The sequence below is a fragment of the Pleurodeles waltl genome, chromosome 1_1 (genome assembly GCF_031143425.1).
Source record: "Pleurodeles waltl isolate 20211129_DDA chromosome 1_1, aPleWal1.hap1.20221129, whole genome shotgun sequence".
Classification (NCBI taxonomy): domain Eukaryota; kingdom Metazoa; phylum Chordata; class Amphibia; order Caudata; family Salamandridae; genus Pleurodeles; species Pleurodeles waltl.
In genome coordinates, this window is record NC_090436.1 from 398,162,954 (window position 1) to 398,182,896 (window position 19,943).

A 19,943-nucleotide genomic window follows, 5' to 3' on the forward strand; every position below is an offset into this window, starting at 1 on the left:
CTGTCTGGCATTTCCATCACTACAAATAGGTTCAGTGGACAATTCCCACTGCTCTAAACTAAAACTTACTGATAGAAACTCTGAAAATACATCTTCACATTGTTGCTTAGCTAAAAAACTTCAAACAGGGTGGTTTACATCCCCACAGGGAAGTAACCATATAGTGGATGATAAAGGGAGTAACCAGTCTATTGCAGAGCTACTCTCTACTTATCACCACTTAGACAATAAAGTCTCAACTGGCCAAGGTTAGCCTTATTGTCCTTCGTTTGGGGGGGGGTTGTGTGAGAAAGTAGCCTCTTTCTAGCCTTGTTACCCCCACTTTTGGCCTGTTTGTGAGTGTATGTCAGAATGTTTGTCACTGTTTTCACTGTCTCACTGGGATCCTGATGGCTAGGCCCCAGTGCTCATGGTGAAAACACTATGTTTTCAGTATGGTTGTTATGTGTCACTGGGATCCTGCTGGTCAGGACCCCAGTGCTCATAGGTTTGTGGCCTATATGTATGTGTCACTGGGACCCTGTCACACAGGGCCCCAGTGCTCATAGGTGTGCATGTATATGTTCCCTGTGTGGTGCCTAACTGTCTCACTGAGGCTCTGCTAACCAGAACCTCAGTGGTTATGCTCTCTCATTACTTTCAAATTGTCACTAACAGGCTAGTGACCATTTTTACCATTTTTACCAATTTACATTGGCTTACTGGAACACCCTTATAATTCCCTAGTACATGGTACTGAGGTACCCAGGGTATTGGGGTTCCAGGAGATCCCTATGGGCTGCAGCATTTCTTTTGCCACCCATAGGGAGCTCTGACAATTCTTACACAGGCCTGCCACTGCAGCCTGAGTGAAATAACGTCCACGTTATTTCACAGCCATTTTACACTGCACTTAAGTAACTTATAAGTCACCTATATGTCTAACCTTTACCTGGTAAAGGTTAGGTGCAAAGTTACTTAGTGTGAGGGCACCCTGGCACTAGCCAAGGTGCCCCCACATTGTTCAGAGCCAATTCCCTGAACTTTGTGAGTGCGGGGACACCATTACACGCGTGCACTACATATAGGTCAACACCTATATGTAGCTTCACCATGGTAACTCCGAATATGGCCATGTAACATGTCTATGATCATGGAATTGCCCCCTCTATGCCATCCTGGCATTGTTGGTACAATTCCATGATCCCAGTGGTCTGTAGCACAGACCCTGGTACTGCCAGACTGCCCTTCCTGGGGTTTCACTGCAGCTGCTGCTGCTGCCAACCCCTCAGACAGGCAGCTGCCCTCCTGGGGTCCAGCCAGGCCTGGCCCAGGATGGCAGAACAAAGAACTTCCTCTGAGAGAGGGTGTGACACCCTCTCCCTTTGGAAAATGGTGTGAAGGCAGGGGAGGAGTAGCCTCCCCCAGCCTCTGGAAATGCTTTGTTGGGCACAGATGTGCCCAATTCTGCATAAGCCAGTCTACACCGGTTCAGGGACCCCTTAGCCCCTGCTCTGGCGCGAAACTGGACAAAGGAAAGGGGAGTGACCACTCCCCTGACCTGCACCTCCCCTGGGAGGTGTCCAGAGCTCCTCCAGTGTGCTCCAGACCTCTGCCATCTTGGAAACAGAGGTGCTGCTGGCACACTGGACTGCTCTGAGTGGCCAGTGCCACCAGGTGACGTCAGAGACTCCTGCTGATAGGCTCCTTCAGGTGTTAGTAGCCTTTCCTCTCTCCTAGGTAGCCAAACCCTCTTTTCTGGCTATTTAGGGTCTCTGTCTCTGGGGAAACTTTAGATAACGAATGCATGAGCTCAGCCGAGTTCCTCTGCATCTCCCTCTTCACCTTCTGATAAGGAATCGACCGCTGACCGCGCTGGAAGCCTGCAAACCTGCAACATAGTAGCAAAGACGACTACTGCAACTCTGTAACGCTGATCCTGCCGCCTTCTCGACTGTTTTCCTGCTTGTGCATGCTGTGGGGGTAGCCTGCCTCCTCTCTGCACCAGAAGCTCCGAAGAAATCTCCCGTGGGTCGACGGAATCTTCCCCCTGCAACCGCAGGCACCAAAAAGCTGCATTACCGGTCCCTTGGGTCTCCTCTCAGCACGACGAGCGAGGTCCCTCGAATCCAGCGACACCGTCCTAGTGACCCCCACAGTCCAGTGACTCTTCAGCCCAAGTTTGGTGGAGGTAAGTCCTTGCCTCACCTCGCTGGGCTGCATTGCTGGGAACCGCGACTTTGCAAGCTACTCTGGCCCCTGTGCACTTCCGGCGGAAATCCTTCGTGCACAGCCAAGCCTGGGTCCACGGCACTCTAACCTGCATTGCACGACTTTCTAAGTTGGTCTCCGGCGACGTGGGACTCCTTTGTGCAACTTCGGCGAGCACCGTTTCACGCATCCTCGTAGTGCCTGTTTCTGGCACTTCTCCGGGTGCTACCTGCTTCAGTGAGGGCTCCTTGTCTTGCTCGACGTCCCCTCTCTCTGCAGGTCCAATTTGCGACCTCCTGGTCCCTCCTGGGCCCCAGCAGCGTCCAAAAACGCCAAACGCCCGATTTGCGTGTAGCAAGGCTTGTTGGCATCCATCCGGCGGGAAAACACTTCTGCACGACTCTCCAAGGCGTGGGGGATCCATCCTCCAAAGGGGAAGTCTCTAGCCCTTGTCGTTCCTGCAGTATTCACAGTTCTTCAGCCTAGTAAGAGCTTCTTTGCACCAACCGCTGGCATTTCTTGGGCATCTGCCCATCTCCGAGCTGCTTGTGACTTTTGGACTTGGTCCCCTTGTTCCACAGGTACCCTCAGTCAGGAATCCATCGTTGTTGCATTGCTGATTTGTGTTTCCCTTGCATTTTCCCTCTAACACGACTATTTTGTCCTTAGGGGAACTTTAGTGCACTTTGCACTCACTTTTCAGGGTCTTGGGGAGGGTTATTTTTCTAACTCTCACTATTTTCTAATAGTCCCAGCGACCCTCTACAAGGTCACATAGGTTTGGGGTCCATTCGTGGTTCACATTCCACTTTTGGAGTATATGGTTTGTGTTGCCCCTATCCCTATGTTTCCCCATTGCATCCTATTGTAACTATACATTGTTTGCACTGTTTTCTAAGACTATACTGCATATTTTTGCTATTGTGTATATATATCTTGTGTATATTTCCTATCCTCTCACTGAGGGTACACTCTAAGATACTTTGGCATATTGTCATAAAAATAAAGTACCTTTATTTTTAGTATAACTGTGTATTGTGTTTTCTTATGATATTGTGCATATGATACTAAGTGGTACTGTAGTAGCTTCACACGTCTCCTAGTTCAGCCTGAGCTGCTCTGCTAAGCTACCATTATCTATCAGCCTAAGCTGCTAGACACCCTATACACTAATAAGGGATAACCGGGCCTGGTGCAAGGTGCAAGTACCCCTTGGTACTCACTACAAGCCAGTCCAGCCTCCTACAGTCACCCATGGCAAAATGCTGGCACTAGCACATTTGAGGTAATTCCTGGCATAAAGGAGACAACTTGTCATATGGGAGGCGGCAAGCATGACCAAATTCTGACTTTGGCATACAGAGGTAATTTTAGAAATAATGGTGAGCTATGGCATAAAAGGCAATATTTGGGTACTGGCATATTGGGGGCACCCATGACATATGAGGCAATCATAACAAAATGTGGGTCCTGGCACAATGGAGATAATTTCTGAAATATGAGGCCTCCATACCACATGTTTTAAATAATGAAGTCAACTCCTGAGGAATGTTCTTTCAAAGCCTGTGTGCTTTAAAATGCACTATTAGATCCCTTTCTTTTAAAAAAATGTCAGTGGAGCAAAACACCTTAGAAGAGGGCAGGCCTACTCGCTTCACTTGCTCACAACAATTCAGGGTACGTATTATGCCTCAGAACTTTCAAAGAACAAGATAGCACCTTAAGATAGGTGTTTTCTTAAATAGGCATTTGCCTGTGTTGTTTTGTTACATTAATTATGAAATTATTATAAAACTCAAACAGTGAATTATTGTGATGACAAGGTTATGGTCATGTGACATGATTTTCTTCCAAAAATCACGGTCAAGGGTCATATGATGTCCCTTCGTGTGATGTCATTAAGTACAAAGGATATGTTATGTCACTCCCTCTACCCATAACATTTTGGTGAATTGATAGTCATTACTATAACTAAAGTGAAGAGTGGCATATGTGTGTGGATGTGTGTGTGTGCATGTCTCCATTCTTGTATGTGTTAATATGCATGTAGTGATTATACACTGAAGTCAAACTGGAGGAGCATTCTATGAATTGTGTGTTGCTGAACTGCTTGAATGTGATGGCTTTAGAGTAATCAAAATATCTACTCTAGCAATAGGTTCTGATCAATTCACCCCAAAATTTGCTTTGATATTTTACTGCTTCTGTATGATTGCATTTCAATTGTATGATGGGGTGCATTAATCCAGTATGATACTATGAAAATCCCTGGATAGGTGTATATTAGTATGTGGTGATTCCACACTACTTAACGAGGACATTTACTGCATTTCTGTGATTGTCACTCTTTTTCCCTGCCATCTCATTATTGTTGATTCCCTTTGTTTCACTTCTCTCCTGTAAACTACCTTTTTGGTTTCCACCTACCCACCAACTCTCTATTAATAAGTGGTGTTCACGCTGGGTGTGAGTGATGATCAGAGAGAGTGGTAAAAAGGTGAGTGATGTGATTACGCATACAATGTGGATTAGTGGGATTTGGGAAGCTGTGTGTGACTGTTGAAGTGGAGTACTATGGGGAGAGATCTGAAAGAAAATACTCTGAAAATGCAACGAAGTACACAATATCAAATTTACATATTAATATTATTTTATAATTTTTTGGGGGAAAAAATTACTTTTAAGGTGCCAAATCTACCACCATCTGACATTTGTGAAGGGGTCTACCCACACAAATACCCTCTTCTCTATTGATGCATTCTTATACTTTCAATTTCTTTTTTTTTGCTATTTATTGCTACATTGGTTAGTTTACTCATTTCACGGAGACTATATGTTAGATATGGCGTGTATCAACTAATGCTTGAGGAAGATACTGCATGTCAGTTCACTTTCAAAAGTTACATTGTTGCCTGGCAGAGGGCGTTTTCAGCGTCTGTCATCTTTTACATGTAGTTCTTATTAGAAAAGCAGAAACTGCATGAGGCACAGATTACAGGCCTGTTTAGGCTCTACATACAGGGTCCCACTCGTGTTACCGGTATAACTGCTGGGTCAGAAATTTTAAAAAGTTGAGAGTTTGGGGAAAATACACCGGGTCAAAACCCAGCCTAAAAACTCTGCTGAGGTCAAAAGAAGGTAACAACAAGCAAATTATTCTGGGTATACAGAGAGGGAGAGATGGCTTTGCTACTTGTCACACAAAAGTAAGGATTCCATTGATTTCTGAGAATATATTGATAGGTTTTATTCTATTTTTTATGTTATTTTTTAGCCTTTTGCTCAATATAAAATTGATGATGGTAAGAAGAAGTTTTTGCTTCAGAATAAGTAGACTTTGGTAGTACTGAGGAGAGACCATCTACAGCCATCTACGTGTTGCTCGTACTTAATTGCAAGGTGAAAGCTCTTAACGTCTTCTCCAGCGAAACTTGACTTGAGACATTTTTTTCCACTGCACTTTTTTGCTAAAATGGTCGATGAAATTTTGAATTAATTATCTGCAGAAATGGGATTTAATCAAGCCTTTCCCAAGCTATGATTCCTTTGCGTAACCGTGTTGACTAGGTGACAAATTAAATTAATTCTTGGCTGAAAACTGTTAATTCTAATACAATTATTTAAAAATATAAAGTGCGTCTGTTTCAGGAATTCATTAATGCTCATCAAAGTCCATCAACGATATAAGAGGGTACTGATATATCACTTTTGGACAACTGATTTCTGGTTATGTATGCTAGGGGTGCTGGCACCTCTCTGCAGCTGATGACCATGCTATCAAACTAAGGAGGTAGTCAACAGTGGCATACGACACCACACATTTTAAAATGACTTTTCTCCAATTATATCTGTACAAGACTACAAAACATGTCAGATTAAGTTCTTGGCTTTCCGAGAAATCTGCTTTTACTTGTATGATCCTATAACGTGACCACTTATCTGCTACTCTGTTTCATTTTTAGCAGGCCCACCCTTGATATCTCCTCAGACTACCCTGTGACAGAATAGCAGATGATGTAGATGATACCCAAGTCTGCTTTCAATTTACCCACCAAAACTTACGAAGGTACAAGTGGAAATAAACACAAATCAACCTAAGGCAAAGCGTAGTCTCTGAAAGATATTTACTATTAAGTGCAAAAGGTGTTTTGTGCTGGAAAGGAGACTTTTTCTTAGTGCAAATACCCCTTAGACTTGCTTGCATCAAGGAAGCCATGCTGTAGTAGATCAGTGCAAATACCCATAGATTTTTACACAAAGCCCAATCCATTATGATAGCCAGACTGGGATATGTGTTTAAAAACATAATGCCTCCTTGAGGCAGGTGTTAGCAAGTGGGAATGTGTTCATTTCTCAAACAAATGTGCTTTGAAAGTGTCTGCCAGTGTACAGACAACAACCAATATGTAGGATCTATCTGAGTTTGTCTAGGCTTACAAATTTAATTGGGAAGCATTTGCTTTCAATACAAATCCTTTGCTAGACAGCATACACTCACTTGTGCACCATGGTGTAAGATGGTGCCTCGCACAAGGCAGCCAGTTTGTGCGCCAGGAGAGAGGGTGAAAGCAGCATCAGGCAAATCTATGTAAATATGGCTCTGCACTGGATTTATTTTCACTGTGGCAACACAACACAGCTGATTTAATTGCTGCGCTGCATTGAGTGAAAAATCAGTAAATTTGGCCCGACTGTCTTAGAGATCTCTAGTTTAGGAAACATAAAACAGTAAGCATTCCATAGAAATGAAAGGAAGGACAAAAACATTTATAATCACCAATGAAATGAAAAAGATTTACAACGAAATAAAGATAGAATCAAGATAGGAATGTAGCATATAAAATTACAGTATGTAAAAGCAAAAGAAAGGGGAATAACAGGAAAATTCAATGTGACAATGTCAGTTGACCTAATCTTCATATAACCAATTAACCTGAATTGTCTCAATGGGTTCTGTACTAAAATGTGCTTTTTTTCTCAACAAACCCAAACGCAAGTTATCGTTAACCACTTTTTTATGCACTTCCAACATTTCTCTATTCAAGCACTTGTTTCAGGTTTATTCATCGTAATCAACTCTACATACTCCATCTTGCATGACGTAGACATACTCCACAACATACTTCACAGCTCCTCCATTTTCCATCATTACCATATTGTCTTTCATTTCCCTTATTCTCATGGTTGGTAGAAAATTCTTAGCTCCACATCTGCATAGCTCTCTCTCGCTCTCCCCTGATAAGATAGATAGATAGATAGATAGATAGATAGATAGATAGATAGATAGATAGATAGATAGATAGATAGATAGATAGATAGATAGATGACTAATCAGATCTAATCTTTTGATGTGCCCGTCTTGTGCTACTTCCACTGCCTGAAATATCTATGAGCGTTAATTTCTCACAAATTACATATCAGATTCACACCATATGACAAAAAGCACACTTTCTGAGTAATGATCTAACTTTCTGCCATATTTGATGTAATTCCATTCAGCTGTTTGGACTGCAGCAATGTTCAAAATTCCCTATGGAAATTGCATGGAGAAATTGTGTTTTGGGCCCTCCCTTTCTTCCCAGCCATATTACCCCAGAACTTTCAAAGAAGGCGCTGAGGTGGATTAACTTTTTTTTACTTCTTTTAGCAAAGTTTTGTGAATAACTGTCAAATGGTGCCAAAGTTATTAGCAAAACAAAAAACATTCTTCCGATGGTAACTAGGTCCTAATTAAAACTATACTGTGGTGATTGCCACTGTGAATGTAAGAATACTGCATGCATGACATTGTAGCAGTCAGTATTCTGGATAAATAGTTTTTTGTATTCCTATTTTTCAAACTCAATATCCAATATAACTATGCCAAGACAACATTAGAAGCACTCAATTACCCCTTTTCCACATCCTTAGCAAGTCGTTCCCTAAGAATCTTAGATCCCAATGTCTGATTTGAAACCTATCTCACACTCAAGAAATATTGTGAGATGTTATTTTTCTCAATAGCTGATTTTACTGCTTTCTGGCTCTCCTTTTTTAGTGATTTTAGCTATACTGCTTCTTCAATGCATTAGGCTTTCTTTGATAGCTCTTAGATACTTTAAGGGTTGTACACTAGTGCTTTACACATATAAAATCGATTACATTAATCATAGATTCCACATCATTTTTCTTACTGTACCATTTGTTACAGTCACTTTGCTTATCTCTTTGAATATTATATCACTAGACTCATGTCTCTTTGGGTCTGCATCAGACGACAATAGAGATGAAAGATTTGCCCCTCTTAACCTTCTACACAGCAATTCAAATTATATCTCTGCCACACTATTGGGAATAGTGTGATATAGCTACATTATTCCTCTCAGATATTTCTTAACTGGTTCTGTATTTGCCATGACCATCTGTACATATTATTTTATTTATTCATTTTTCTATTTTTCTATTGGCCACTGGGAGGTAGAGTAGTTAAATGAGGATTCACAGTCATGTCTTCCAGGAAACACATCATTCCTCTCTTCACATGCCTCAGACTATTGTTGGTAATGATAATTTCTAATAACTCATATAAATACACCTCTCAAAAACTCAATCACCACATTGGTATTTGCAGCCACCATTATATCAGCCACCAGACACTTGAAGTGATAGTCCACCAATACATTACATACTTACCTCAAGAAGGTGGAAATTCAGTAGGTCCAATGAGAGAGGCCAATTTCATCCATGGATTAAAGGGATCCTCCAAAGGCAAGAGTAGATATTTTTAGTAACTCTTTTTTTCACTGGCAGAACACAGCAAAAACACACACACATTCACTACTTCTCAACCAGAATATCCATTCTAGGCCACCAATATGATCGGCATAGTCTACCTTTTGACAGTCTTCTGCCCAGGTGTACTTCATAGGCTAAATGAATTTTCTTACACCTCCCTGTCATCAAAGGTACTAACTTCATTCCCTGATACACTCTTCTAGATCAAAGTTTGAACTCTTCTCTGACATTCCAATATCAGTGTACGCCATGATATGTGTGTGCATAACAACAAACCTGCATTGCTATTCTTAATTCTACCGATGTGACCTCCTCATCAACCCCGAGCAGAAATATGTGGTCCAGCAAGTCCTATGAACTAGGCCTGAAGCAACTGATTGACAGATCACAGGTAAGGTGACATTTAGCCTGTAGACAAGCGCTCGAACAGGAAAAAACTCAGATCAATCCCTCAGCTAGGCAACGACACCACACTAGTCATAGTAGATTGGCCCCCAATAAAAAACATTAGGACAGAGGGGCACGCATTCCCAAAACACCATAAAAGTTGGATGCCACATGAAGTCAAGAACACTCAACTGATCAGAACACAACACACACACACAACACACAGTGATCATGTGCTCTTCATGCCGGACATCTGGACATGTTACCTACTGTCCAGCATATTGTCCACACAAGGTCGAGACCCACCTGAGCACTTTATCAGATGGTCAGATTTACGGCTCTGTGACTAGGCCCGGATTCCTTTCTGCAAAGAATGAATTCAATTGTTTTATAACCATTCATGAATTGTATATAAGGGCGCTCAGAACTCTAGAACTTCAAGAGACAGTCATCATCCCCTACTCTGCACTGCGCTCTCCTGGCTAACTGTTCCTGTTTTGCCAAACGCCTCTTGTCTTTCATTTCTTTAAGGTAAATATGTCTTTGAGCAACAACACTATTAAAGGTATTGTGTCTACTTTCATTATAATGGTTGGTAAGTCTGTTTATTATCATTCCTATCTTTGGCATTATGTTACTGGTAAAATCTTTCAAAAGTTTAGAATAATATACTGCCATTCACTAGGAAGAGCTCACCACCCCTCCGCTAATTCTTATCACTTACTTGGTACTGGAACATCCTTGATAGCATCTAGCAGATCTAGTTAGGGCCTCTGCCTTCTCTTGAAATGGTGTGACCCAAATACTGTACTGAATCTACATGTTTCTGGCATTTTTCCTTCTACACAGTGAATCCTTTTTTTTTCTCCATTCGGCCCAACTCTCCACATGGCTCTGTTCCATGCTCTTCAACAATACAGCCTTAAACTAAAGTGCCATCTTGATAGAACATCAGCCTTTCAGTTCCTTTCAAATCTTCTCCCATCACCTTGTGAGAAACCACAGCCAAGGATGTTAAATCAAATGGCATTTGGCAGAACCTAAATGCCACTTAAGGTCTCATTCAGTTCTTTTCAGCACTATGCACTGGTCAAACCCATTCAAATGATTGTCCATTAGCAAAACTCTCCCCCACATCTATCCAAGCCAAAGACCTAATTATCAATATCACTGGCTCATCTGCATTGGGCCCAGCGTAGTCACCAAATCTCTTTTGTGTGTCCATCCAAATAGAATGTTCCCCTGCCTCACCACACATACTTCCCCTGCAGTATTTCTGCCACTACTTCTAGTCTACATCCATGCCATGCACATAAACAAACTTGTGATCATTTCCTAACCTGCTTAGTTAAGACTGTACACTGTGCAAGTACTAACAATAATAAGAAACATACATTTCACAAATATTTTCTTTTAGGAAGCTTCCTTAGCATGACTCACAGTGACTCTCAAAACTGCTAATGTCTACTTCTTGCTCCTGTCCAATCATATTTCAAACAGTGGCATCTCCAGTCAACTATTTTCTTCAGTCTCTCTCTCACACACATATAGAACCAATTTGTTGGCTCCTTCCTGTATTATTTTCAAGCCCACATACCTTACCATCTCTGGATACCCTTGCTTAATGTCCACATTTAGTACTCTTGCAGCTTACAGGCCTGCCCGCCTAACAATCCAAACTGTTCGACAAGTGCCCACAATTAAAACAAGAATGACAGCTCGCACTAACATCTTATGAGCCACTCTTCGCTACTGTTATATTCTTTTGCGCCTTAATATATACTTCATGCTTGCTCACTTTTATCACTTTTGCTTAAGGTGTTTGTACATTCCTAATTTATTTCTCACATATCATTCACTAAGTCACTGTTTCTTTTAACTTCAGCTTTTTAGTCAAAAGCTTTTATTGGATGTGTAGGTTGTTTTTACATCTGACATGTTTGTTCCTTAAAAGAGAATCCATCAGCCATGCAAAATCACATTTCAAGTGCAAAGCCTGCAAGTAGACAAAGAGTTTCTCTGTTGTTTTGACTGTCCTGTTAAAAACTGGAACTGGGTAGCACGGCACTGAAGAGCGTGATCAGATATTTAGTATATCATTCATTCTCCTGTTAACAAGTGAGCTGGTGGAAAGAGAGACACAGCAAGCTGTCACATTGAATGGGAAAGGGTAAATTAAGCAAGGCTTCACACCAGTCAAGTGAACAGAGATAGTACAATGTCTCAGAGCAAGGTTTCTGATGTTTATCCTGTTTCCAGCATGCCTGTCTATTAACTAGCCATCATAGAGGCATTGTACATAGGTCAAGCAGTGGGTACAGTAATCGTGACAGATTAAGCCTGGCTTCATCCCTCAGTGACCTCGCCCAGCCAAGTTAGTCAACACAGAACACAATCACTATTCCTCATAAACACAACACTGAAGAGCTCAGCAGTGTATGCAAGTGTCCCTTAGATAACACATCACTGGGAAAATCACTAGATCTACAAAGCAATAGACCAACTGCCTTAGAGACTCCAGGTTCCAAAATATATAGCAGCAAATATTCCACAGAAGTGAAATGCACATACTAAAGAAAGAACAAAAAAAAAGTTTAATGACAACAACTTGTCAGAAGGATAAGTCTGAACCCTAAAAGCCCATTCCTCAGTCCGGATTGTGAAAAATCAAACAGTAACCAGGATATGCAATGTAGAACCAACAATATAAAAAAGGGTCCAGTTGAAACTGCAATGCAAGGATGGCTTAGGAAGAGAATATGCCATTGCTTTCTCTCTCAACTTGGGTGAACTCTGCAGCCAGTTGAGATTAGGTTAAGCATGCTATTGATGTCTTGGATTGAAACAAGAAAAGATATTTACTGGAGTGACAATTTTGTATATGTGGTAACTGGCACATCATCCAGAGAGTCATTGGAATCTCCAAAACATTCAATAAGGAATCCCTAGAACTGACGGAATGTTGTTGGTGATTTGTGCCCAGCAGTTGAGATGTTCTCCATCTGCCATGAAAAATCCCTCAAATTGTAAGGATACAAAGATAATTGTGCTAGTTAGTTTAGTTTCTGCTGATAGACAATTTGGAGCTGACATTACACAATGTACACTTACAACTCTGAACAGGTTAACATATTTCCAAAATATTCAAGGGTAAAGGTACCACTATAAGGACACATAGTATGTTATTTCTCTAAACACTAGGGTGCAGATGTACCATGCAGGGTGACGCGGGGACAACACAATCCTTAAGTGAGATTTACCAAGCCATGCAAAGCCACCTTACGTGGCCTTGGGTGGCTTGATAAGTCTGGAGTAAAGCAAGGCACTGCAAGTTGCTTCCTTGCATTTCTCTGCGCTGCGAAGGTGTTACAACGGTGGAGAGTGGGTGTTCCCACGCATCCACCCGTGTATTTTGGTGCATTCCCAGATTTACCCAGTCAAACTTGGAAATGTATCAAAATAGCAAACCTTCCCGGTAGTGGTGCAATGAGGAAAAATATCTTTAGTTGGACCACTGACAGTATAGTGGAAACAGAAATATTGCGTAGACAGAATATTGTGACAAAAATATTGAGGACCAAAATATCAAGAAGGTAAGTACAAATAGGTAGGTACTGATTTACTATTCTTAACTCTACATCTATGTACCTTGAAGATATATATATCATCAAGGTATATATATGTGGAGTTATATAGTAAAACTTTGCTTACCTATGGAACCTCACCTTCACAACTTTTTTGTCCTCGATATTCTTGACATGACAGTTTGCCTACACAATTTTTTCCGTCGATATTTTGTGTAAACACCCTGTATGTCTCCTTCTTTTCACCACTTACTAAGTGTTCTGCATTCTGGGATTGTTTTTTGTGCAGGAAGGTGCCCCCTCCTGCACAAAAACAATCCTGTCTTGCACAAGGGTACCTGCATTGGCGCTAGGCAGCACACACTGTGCCAGCGGAGATAGAAAACACGAATGCACTATATGTTAGTAAATATGGTGCATTCCTGCTCTCTCCATTTGACGCAGTGCATCAAGTTTTCTCACTGCGTTGCGCTGTGTCACATATTGATAAATCTTGCCCACGGGGACAAATTCACAAAAACATATATGGGTACAGGATTTGGTACTAGAGGAGTACTCTGTTGCATACTCTTACATGCCTTTTAAATCGGACCCGAAATATCCAACTTCCTCTCAGTAAAACTCCAAAGAGTTTTACTAAGAGTCTTTTTGTACTAACTGTACATGAGTAGTCTCTGTATATTCCCATTTTAAATAGTTTGTTGGCAATTCACAGAGGCATGTAAGATTAAGTGTAATAGTGCTGCGGGAGCACTGCATGGCGCACTCCAAGATGCCTTTGTGACTACCCCTGGCTGGATTGTGTTACTCAAGCACGTGAAAAAGTCAAACTCAAAGGTGCTGTTCCTTTCTCTCAAACATTTTGCAGCACCAACAGATGTCCGATCTGTTCGTGATGTCATTTATTCCCATGAGCCTGTTCCACTCGTCGCCCCAGTCCTGGATTCACTCACATCATTGTCACAAATAATGAAACCCTACCTGGATAGGCTCTTGTGTCAGTCTCATTGGCCCCAGCCGCACCTCTGTCGTGGAGACCTGCTGAAGGCAAGAAAAGACCAATTAGACCCTTTCGCAACTTCTCATGAAAACACGAAAGTCCTGAGAACACGCCAACAACTGCAAAGCTGTATTTTTCTAGCGAATGGGACTGGTTCGGGTTGCTTGCATTTAACTAATTTGCAAGCCTCCATTATTTTGGGACGGGCTTCTTTATTGCTTTTCTTTTCTTTAACTAAATGTTGTTCAAAGGAGCGGCCTTCTCCAGGGCGGAACGTAGGTACCACGACTACTAAGCACATTTACATAGCGCACATATTCCCGCAGTTCTGCCTCTGTTTTTGGAAGAATGAGGATGCTTGTAAAACATGGTACGCCCAATGGTACAAAAGCTGCCATGTGTACCAATGTAGTCTATGTGGCTACACTGGACGTCAAGATTTACAGTAAAAAATCTAACGGATAACTGAAACCTCTCAAGCACCAGTTTCTAACAACCAGTTTGGTAGACATTCTGCAAAGGGGTGAGGTTAGATGCAGTTGAAGGCACCGTATTACTTCTCAACTTCTAAACACATGTTTGGGTGCCGTACCACACAAGCAATCACAGCAATCACAGTGCAAACAAATAAAACATCTCTTACAGACCTGCAGGCATGATTCTGGCTCAGGTTGAATGTACACAGACAAGGTGTGGAGGATTGGGTAAGGGATTAAGTAAAACATATATTATAGGACAAAGCAGATAACCAGGACTCAAGAGCAGAAAATGTGCCGCCCGGGTACAAAATATTAACAACTTCTTCCTTGGGATTAAGGGTCAGATTGGCTCTTGGCTGCCTTACTATAACTAAAATGCACATTATGGTTCATGCAAAACGTCTACAGCACTGTATTGAAGTAAAAACTGAACTGTAATTTGAGAAGTCAGAAATGCTTGTCACAGGGCAGCTATTAGTACAATCAGTTCACACAAATAATGCTCATTTATGTATTCATGTATTTATGTGCACATTTTGTGTTACATTTGTTATATAGTTCTGACCTCTTGCTGCCCTTTATTCACCAAACGTGCTTAAAAGTGTCACAGGTAAGTGAAACAAGCACTGGCAAAGCAAGATGTAGTGGCTTCATCAATGTTTTTTAGATTTTTTTTAGCACAAGCCGCTGTGCAACATGGCTGAAAGTAAAGAAAATATTAGCAATATGAAGCAGCCAGTACTATATATATATATATATCCACTGCAGAAACCGAAGGTTAAAGGGACGTTATAGTTAGATGGAAATGTCAGGTAAAACATCCTGTTTTAAACGAATTGAAATTTACCAGTTATAGTCATCGCAAGTAACTATAACTCGTGCCTCGTGTCCTCTTAAAGTAACTTTAACTGAATAATTACATAAGGTAGAGTTCAGGTACATAATGGAACTCAATACAAGTATCCCACACTGGGGAGAAATTGTATATACAATTATGCCTCAACTCTTTTGATATTGGGAGAAGTACTGAAAGGTGTGTGTGTGTGTGTGTAATATATACATAGAGAGTTTAATAGATACACATCAAAACATCGGAAGAGGAATCAATATTACATTGTTTCGTTATTGTTTAATAATATCGAAGTGCTCCAGATAAGGAATATATTGGTGTAAGGGATCACATGCATGATGTTACTAGCAACGCCTCCATGGTTTCAAGGAGCATGTTTGTCAGCATCTTTTATTTTTAATTGTAAATAAAGTCACAGTTCGATTACAGCGTTCACATTTATCGGTGAGGTGCGAACAGTTACAGAAGTGACATGCTACCCATAGTGTTGGTGTACCGTAAGTTACAATGTTACACAAAATCTGGCTGCAAGACCACTGAGGCCACACTGTAATATACAGAGGTTTCGTAGGGGCTATAAGATCACCTACATATGATGCTGCTGATGTAGGATTGTTGATTCAGGCCACTGGGGCAAGATATATTGTTTTGTTTGGGTAACTTCTTTGTACTCGCACGTTGTTCTGAGAATGTGTGATACTTTCTCTTTAAAAAAGCGGATTCAGAAAGAGAATTTGCCGTACTTAATCATTTTCTTTGTTGGAAAGAGCGGCAGTCAAGCGGTTATTGTTCCTCGCTCTGAGCCATAAATGTAGCTGTTTTCCAGATTGTTTTATCTTTAGTCTAAAGAGACCGCTGCAATTGCAATCTTTCTATGCTAGGTGCGGGGGGGGGGGGTGGGGGGGTGCACGTGAGTACTTCAAAATGTCAGAGTGATAATGAGCATGACGTTTTCTTACTTTTAGTTTATTATTTATTAATTTTTATTTTACTTTCAAATCATCACTGTAGCACTTTATGAATTATGTCACACGATATGTTAAATGAAGTAACAGATGCACAAATGTAAAGGCAAAATGATTTTGTCTATGTCTAGTGAACTACTTTAAATGGCGCTGCTATTACAATATTTCAAACAAACCGGTCTGAAACGCGCGATCAAACTAGGTGCCAGTGTTAGGATACGACCACGCGCCCAGAATGAAAGGACGGAGGAAATCTGAAGTTATTCGCAGTAGTGAAGCAAGGGACACAGGGCCAGATGTAGGAAAATCCAATTTTGCGACTTGCAAATTGCGAGTCTGACCGACTCGCAATTTGCAAGTCGCAAAATTGGATGCAGAATGGTGTCTCAGACTCCTTCTGCGACTCGCTATGGGGTCGCAAAGACCCACCTCATCAATATTCATGAGGTGGGTTGCATTTTGCGACCCCATAGCGAGTCCCTGCACTCACAGGGATGGTGGCCTGCTGTAGTCAGCAGACCTCCATGTCTGTGACTGCTGTATAAATAAAGCAGTTTTTTTTTTTCATTTTGCAGCCCGTTTTCCTTAAAGGAAAACCAGTTGCAAAATGAAAAAACTTCCGAAACCATTTGGTTTCGTTTTTTTCAGAGTAGGCAGAGGTCCATAGGACCACTGCCTGCTCTGAAAAAATATTTTTTTCGACATTCACAAAGGGGAAGGGGTCCCATGGGGACCCCTTCCCTTTTGCGAATGAATTACCACCAGTGTGACACTGGTGTTAACTGCGAGTTGGTTTGCGACCGCATTCGTGGTCACAAAGCAACTCTGAATTGCGATGCGGTCGCAAATAGGAAGGGAACACCCCTTCCTATTTGCGAGTCTCATTCCCAAATTGCGAGTCGGTACCGACTCGCAATTTGGGAATGAGCATCGCGTTCGGCCGTTTGTATGCCGCAAACTGCGATTTTTGCAGTTTGCGACATGCAAACGGCTTACTACATCTGGCCCACAGTCCCCTGCGTGTGAACTACACATTGGAGGTGGGAACGGCCTGGGTGGGCCCGGACTTTAAGACACGCCTGGAGTTTTCCCTGCAACACAACGTTTTGCCAGGGACAGTCTCACGAGACAGGGTGAGCGTATGTCCCTGGCAAAAAAAAATCAACAAAAAAAAAAATCATGCTGATAGGACCAGAGGAATGTAAAGGGTATGTAGACCTTTCTGCATGTCTGGTATATATCACAATTGCAATTTGCCCAATTAAAGAGACTGGCGATTGGAACAATCTTTACAGGAAAAGGGATGTTTGCGCAGGGAAGACTCACGACGTATTGACTGCATCTTCTCAAATAATGACGCACTTCACTTTTCAAATGCGTACACACAATGCCAACTACGAGAATTCCCATCAGGGGTTAAAAGGGAGAGTAATTATCACTAAATTGTAATCAGACTTGGCACCATGATCAAGGTCGTAATAGCTGAAACACTTGGTGGAAGTATTCAATCTGTTCAAGGTCCACGAAAGTGCAGCGTCGTTTTGTTGCTTTATCTCTCTCTCTCTCTCTATATATATATATATATATATATACACACACATATATAAATATATGCGTGTGTGTATATATATATATATATATGATAACAGTCAATACATAAAACAGTTTATAAAAGCCAAGGCACTGGAATGCCTTTGGGATAAACCCAGATCAAACAGGATTGCTGTAGAAGCCATCCTAGAGTCATTTGATGATCATCCAACCACATTAGAAGTCATTTTCACATCATCAGACATCATGCAGAAGGCATGCGTGGTAACATCTGATATTGAGCTGCCAACTCTCAGTGAGTGAAAACCTGGAGAACTTTGTCTCTCCAGAATGTATTCCGAATGATTTTGCCAAGATGTGCAGCGAATACTAATGAGATGGGAGAATGAATAATAGCTTAGTATGTAAAACAAACAAGACTGAAAAATAACAAAAATTTTCTAAGGAGGCAAATACCCACTTTCACCAACGGCGGGGTGTCTGTAGAGTGCTTCATTTGTACAACATGAGTGCTGTGCACAAAATTCCTTTTAAGAATAGAAATTCTCATTGAAATCAGTTATTTCAGAATAAGACAAAGCATTGATTTGCCCACGCGCCTCAGCCCTGCAGTACATGCAACATTACAGGAAACATGCTCTGCTGCCAAATCTCTGCAGTACTGACCATATGTTATGTGGGCACGCCCCCGAGATGCACCGTGAGGATGATTGCATCATGATGCAGGGCGGGATTTTTAGTACGTGTACGCATCGGTTTATTTAGTACCTTACACTGGTGTAAACACTTTCTAACTCTTCTTAATTCGGGTAATGCGCGAGCTTGATTTGCTCCGTATCACATAATGTGGTGGGATGGTTACTGTCACGCGATTGGCGTGTCCCTGTTATCCCTCAAGCACACACGTGACTATCCAACCTTGTTGCGTCTTATTTTTCAGTTGCCTGAGGGGGGAAATGAAACTGCTAAGACTGCAGGGGGGGGGGGGGGAGTGGGGGGGAGGCGGGGTAAGAGGATGGAAGGAGAAGTGGAAGGCAAGAAAAGGGAAGGAAGAGGAAGGGGTACGGGAGGGGAAGGGAAGGTGTAGGTAAGGCGAAGGGAAGGGGAGGGGCTCAATGTGAAAGAAACCATTTGCCCACATTGTATTCAGAATTCTCCCTATGAAACGACGGAATGAGTGCTGGGCACACTTGGCTGACGCGGTGCCAATCATTATGTGGCGTGTGTATTTGATTTTTCTGCCAACTCCCTTGTGCAGTGGACTGAACTGCACACAAATATAGCATTTTAGTTTTGCATACTCTCCAGGCTTAAGACAGAGCGGTACAGCCTGCCGTCTGTAGCAGAAGGCCTGGTTTGATATGGAGGGTCAGCCAACTGCGCTAACAGCCATACTAACGGCAGATTGAACGCGACACACAGAACAGTTACTCAATATTTATTTAGACAAATGCAGATGAAAAGCAACTACTGTGTGCACATAATATTTACAAAGTACAGTGAGGCAGGTCATGTTTATGCCCACGAATGCACAAATGCATTCACCGTATGTTTACCGAGATGCGTGACACTGCTGTCCCTTCAGAACGCTGAAGGGTCATCAATTGATAACCCCCGCCCCCTCCAGATTTTTGTAAACGCGACACCATCTAAAGCGTGCTTTGCGTACACTTTCAACTTAGTAATGATTATTGATACAGTTGCCGCTGATATTGGGCGCTAGTGACACGTGGCCCCTGCGGTCACGAGGATGAAGGCGCACCTTGGCAGAGCACCGGTTAGAATCAGGGATAGCAGGGAAGGAGCGTGAAAGCCAATCCGGACTACAACCAGGATTGGCATTTTTTACTTCAAAACCAATTACAAGATGGCTGCGTCAATGGGCATATGGCCATTTTGGAAAGGATTGGCTTTGCTAATATTTACAATGCAATTGAACATGCCGTAGCAATACAATACCAAAATCACGAGCAGTATTCGGGCAGTACAAACAAAAAAAATAGCAAAACCAATCGTCTGTTAGTAAACCTACGGGCTTCATCAATGCTTTATACCTAATTTGTTTCGATAGCGTGAAACTTCATCAGTGACAGAGGTACGAAATATACATAAAAAAAAACAAAAAACGTATTGCATGATTTTAGAGCTTAACGATCACAAACC

General features: G+C 41.9%; 1 protein-coding gene across 2 annotated transcripts in view; it reads right to left on the reverse strand.

Moving 5' to 3' along the window:
• PDE8B (phosphodiesterase 8B) overlaps positions 1 to 19,943 on the reverse strand; it is a 900,595-nt gene that overhangs the window by 651,104 nt on the left and 229,548 nt on the right. For both annotated transcript variants that reach the window (XM_069223470.1, XM_069223477.1), the window contains one exon: positions 13,917 to 13,976. In XM_069223470.1, the coding sequence (XP_069079571.1) occupies positions 13,917 to 13,976 (60 nt within the window). The remainder of the gene's footprint in view (positions 1 to 13,916; positions 13,977 to 19,943) is intronic.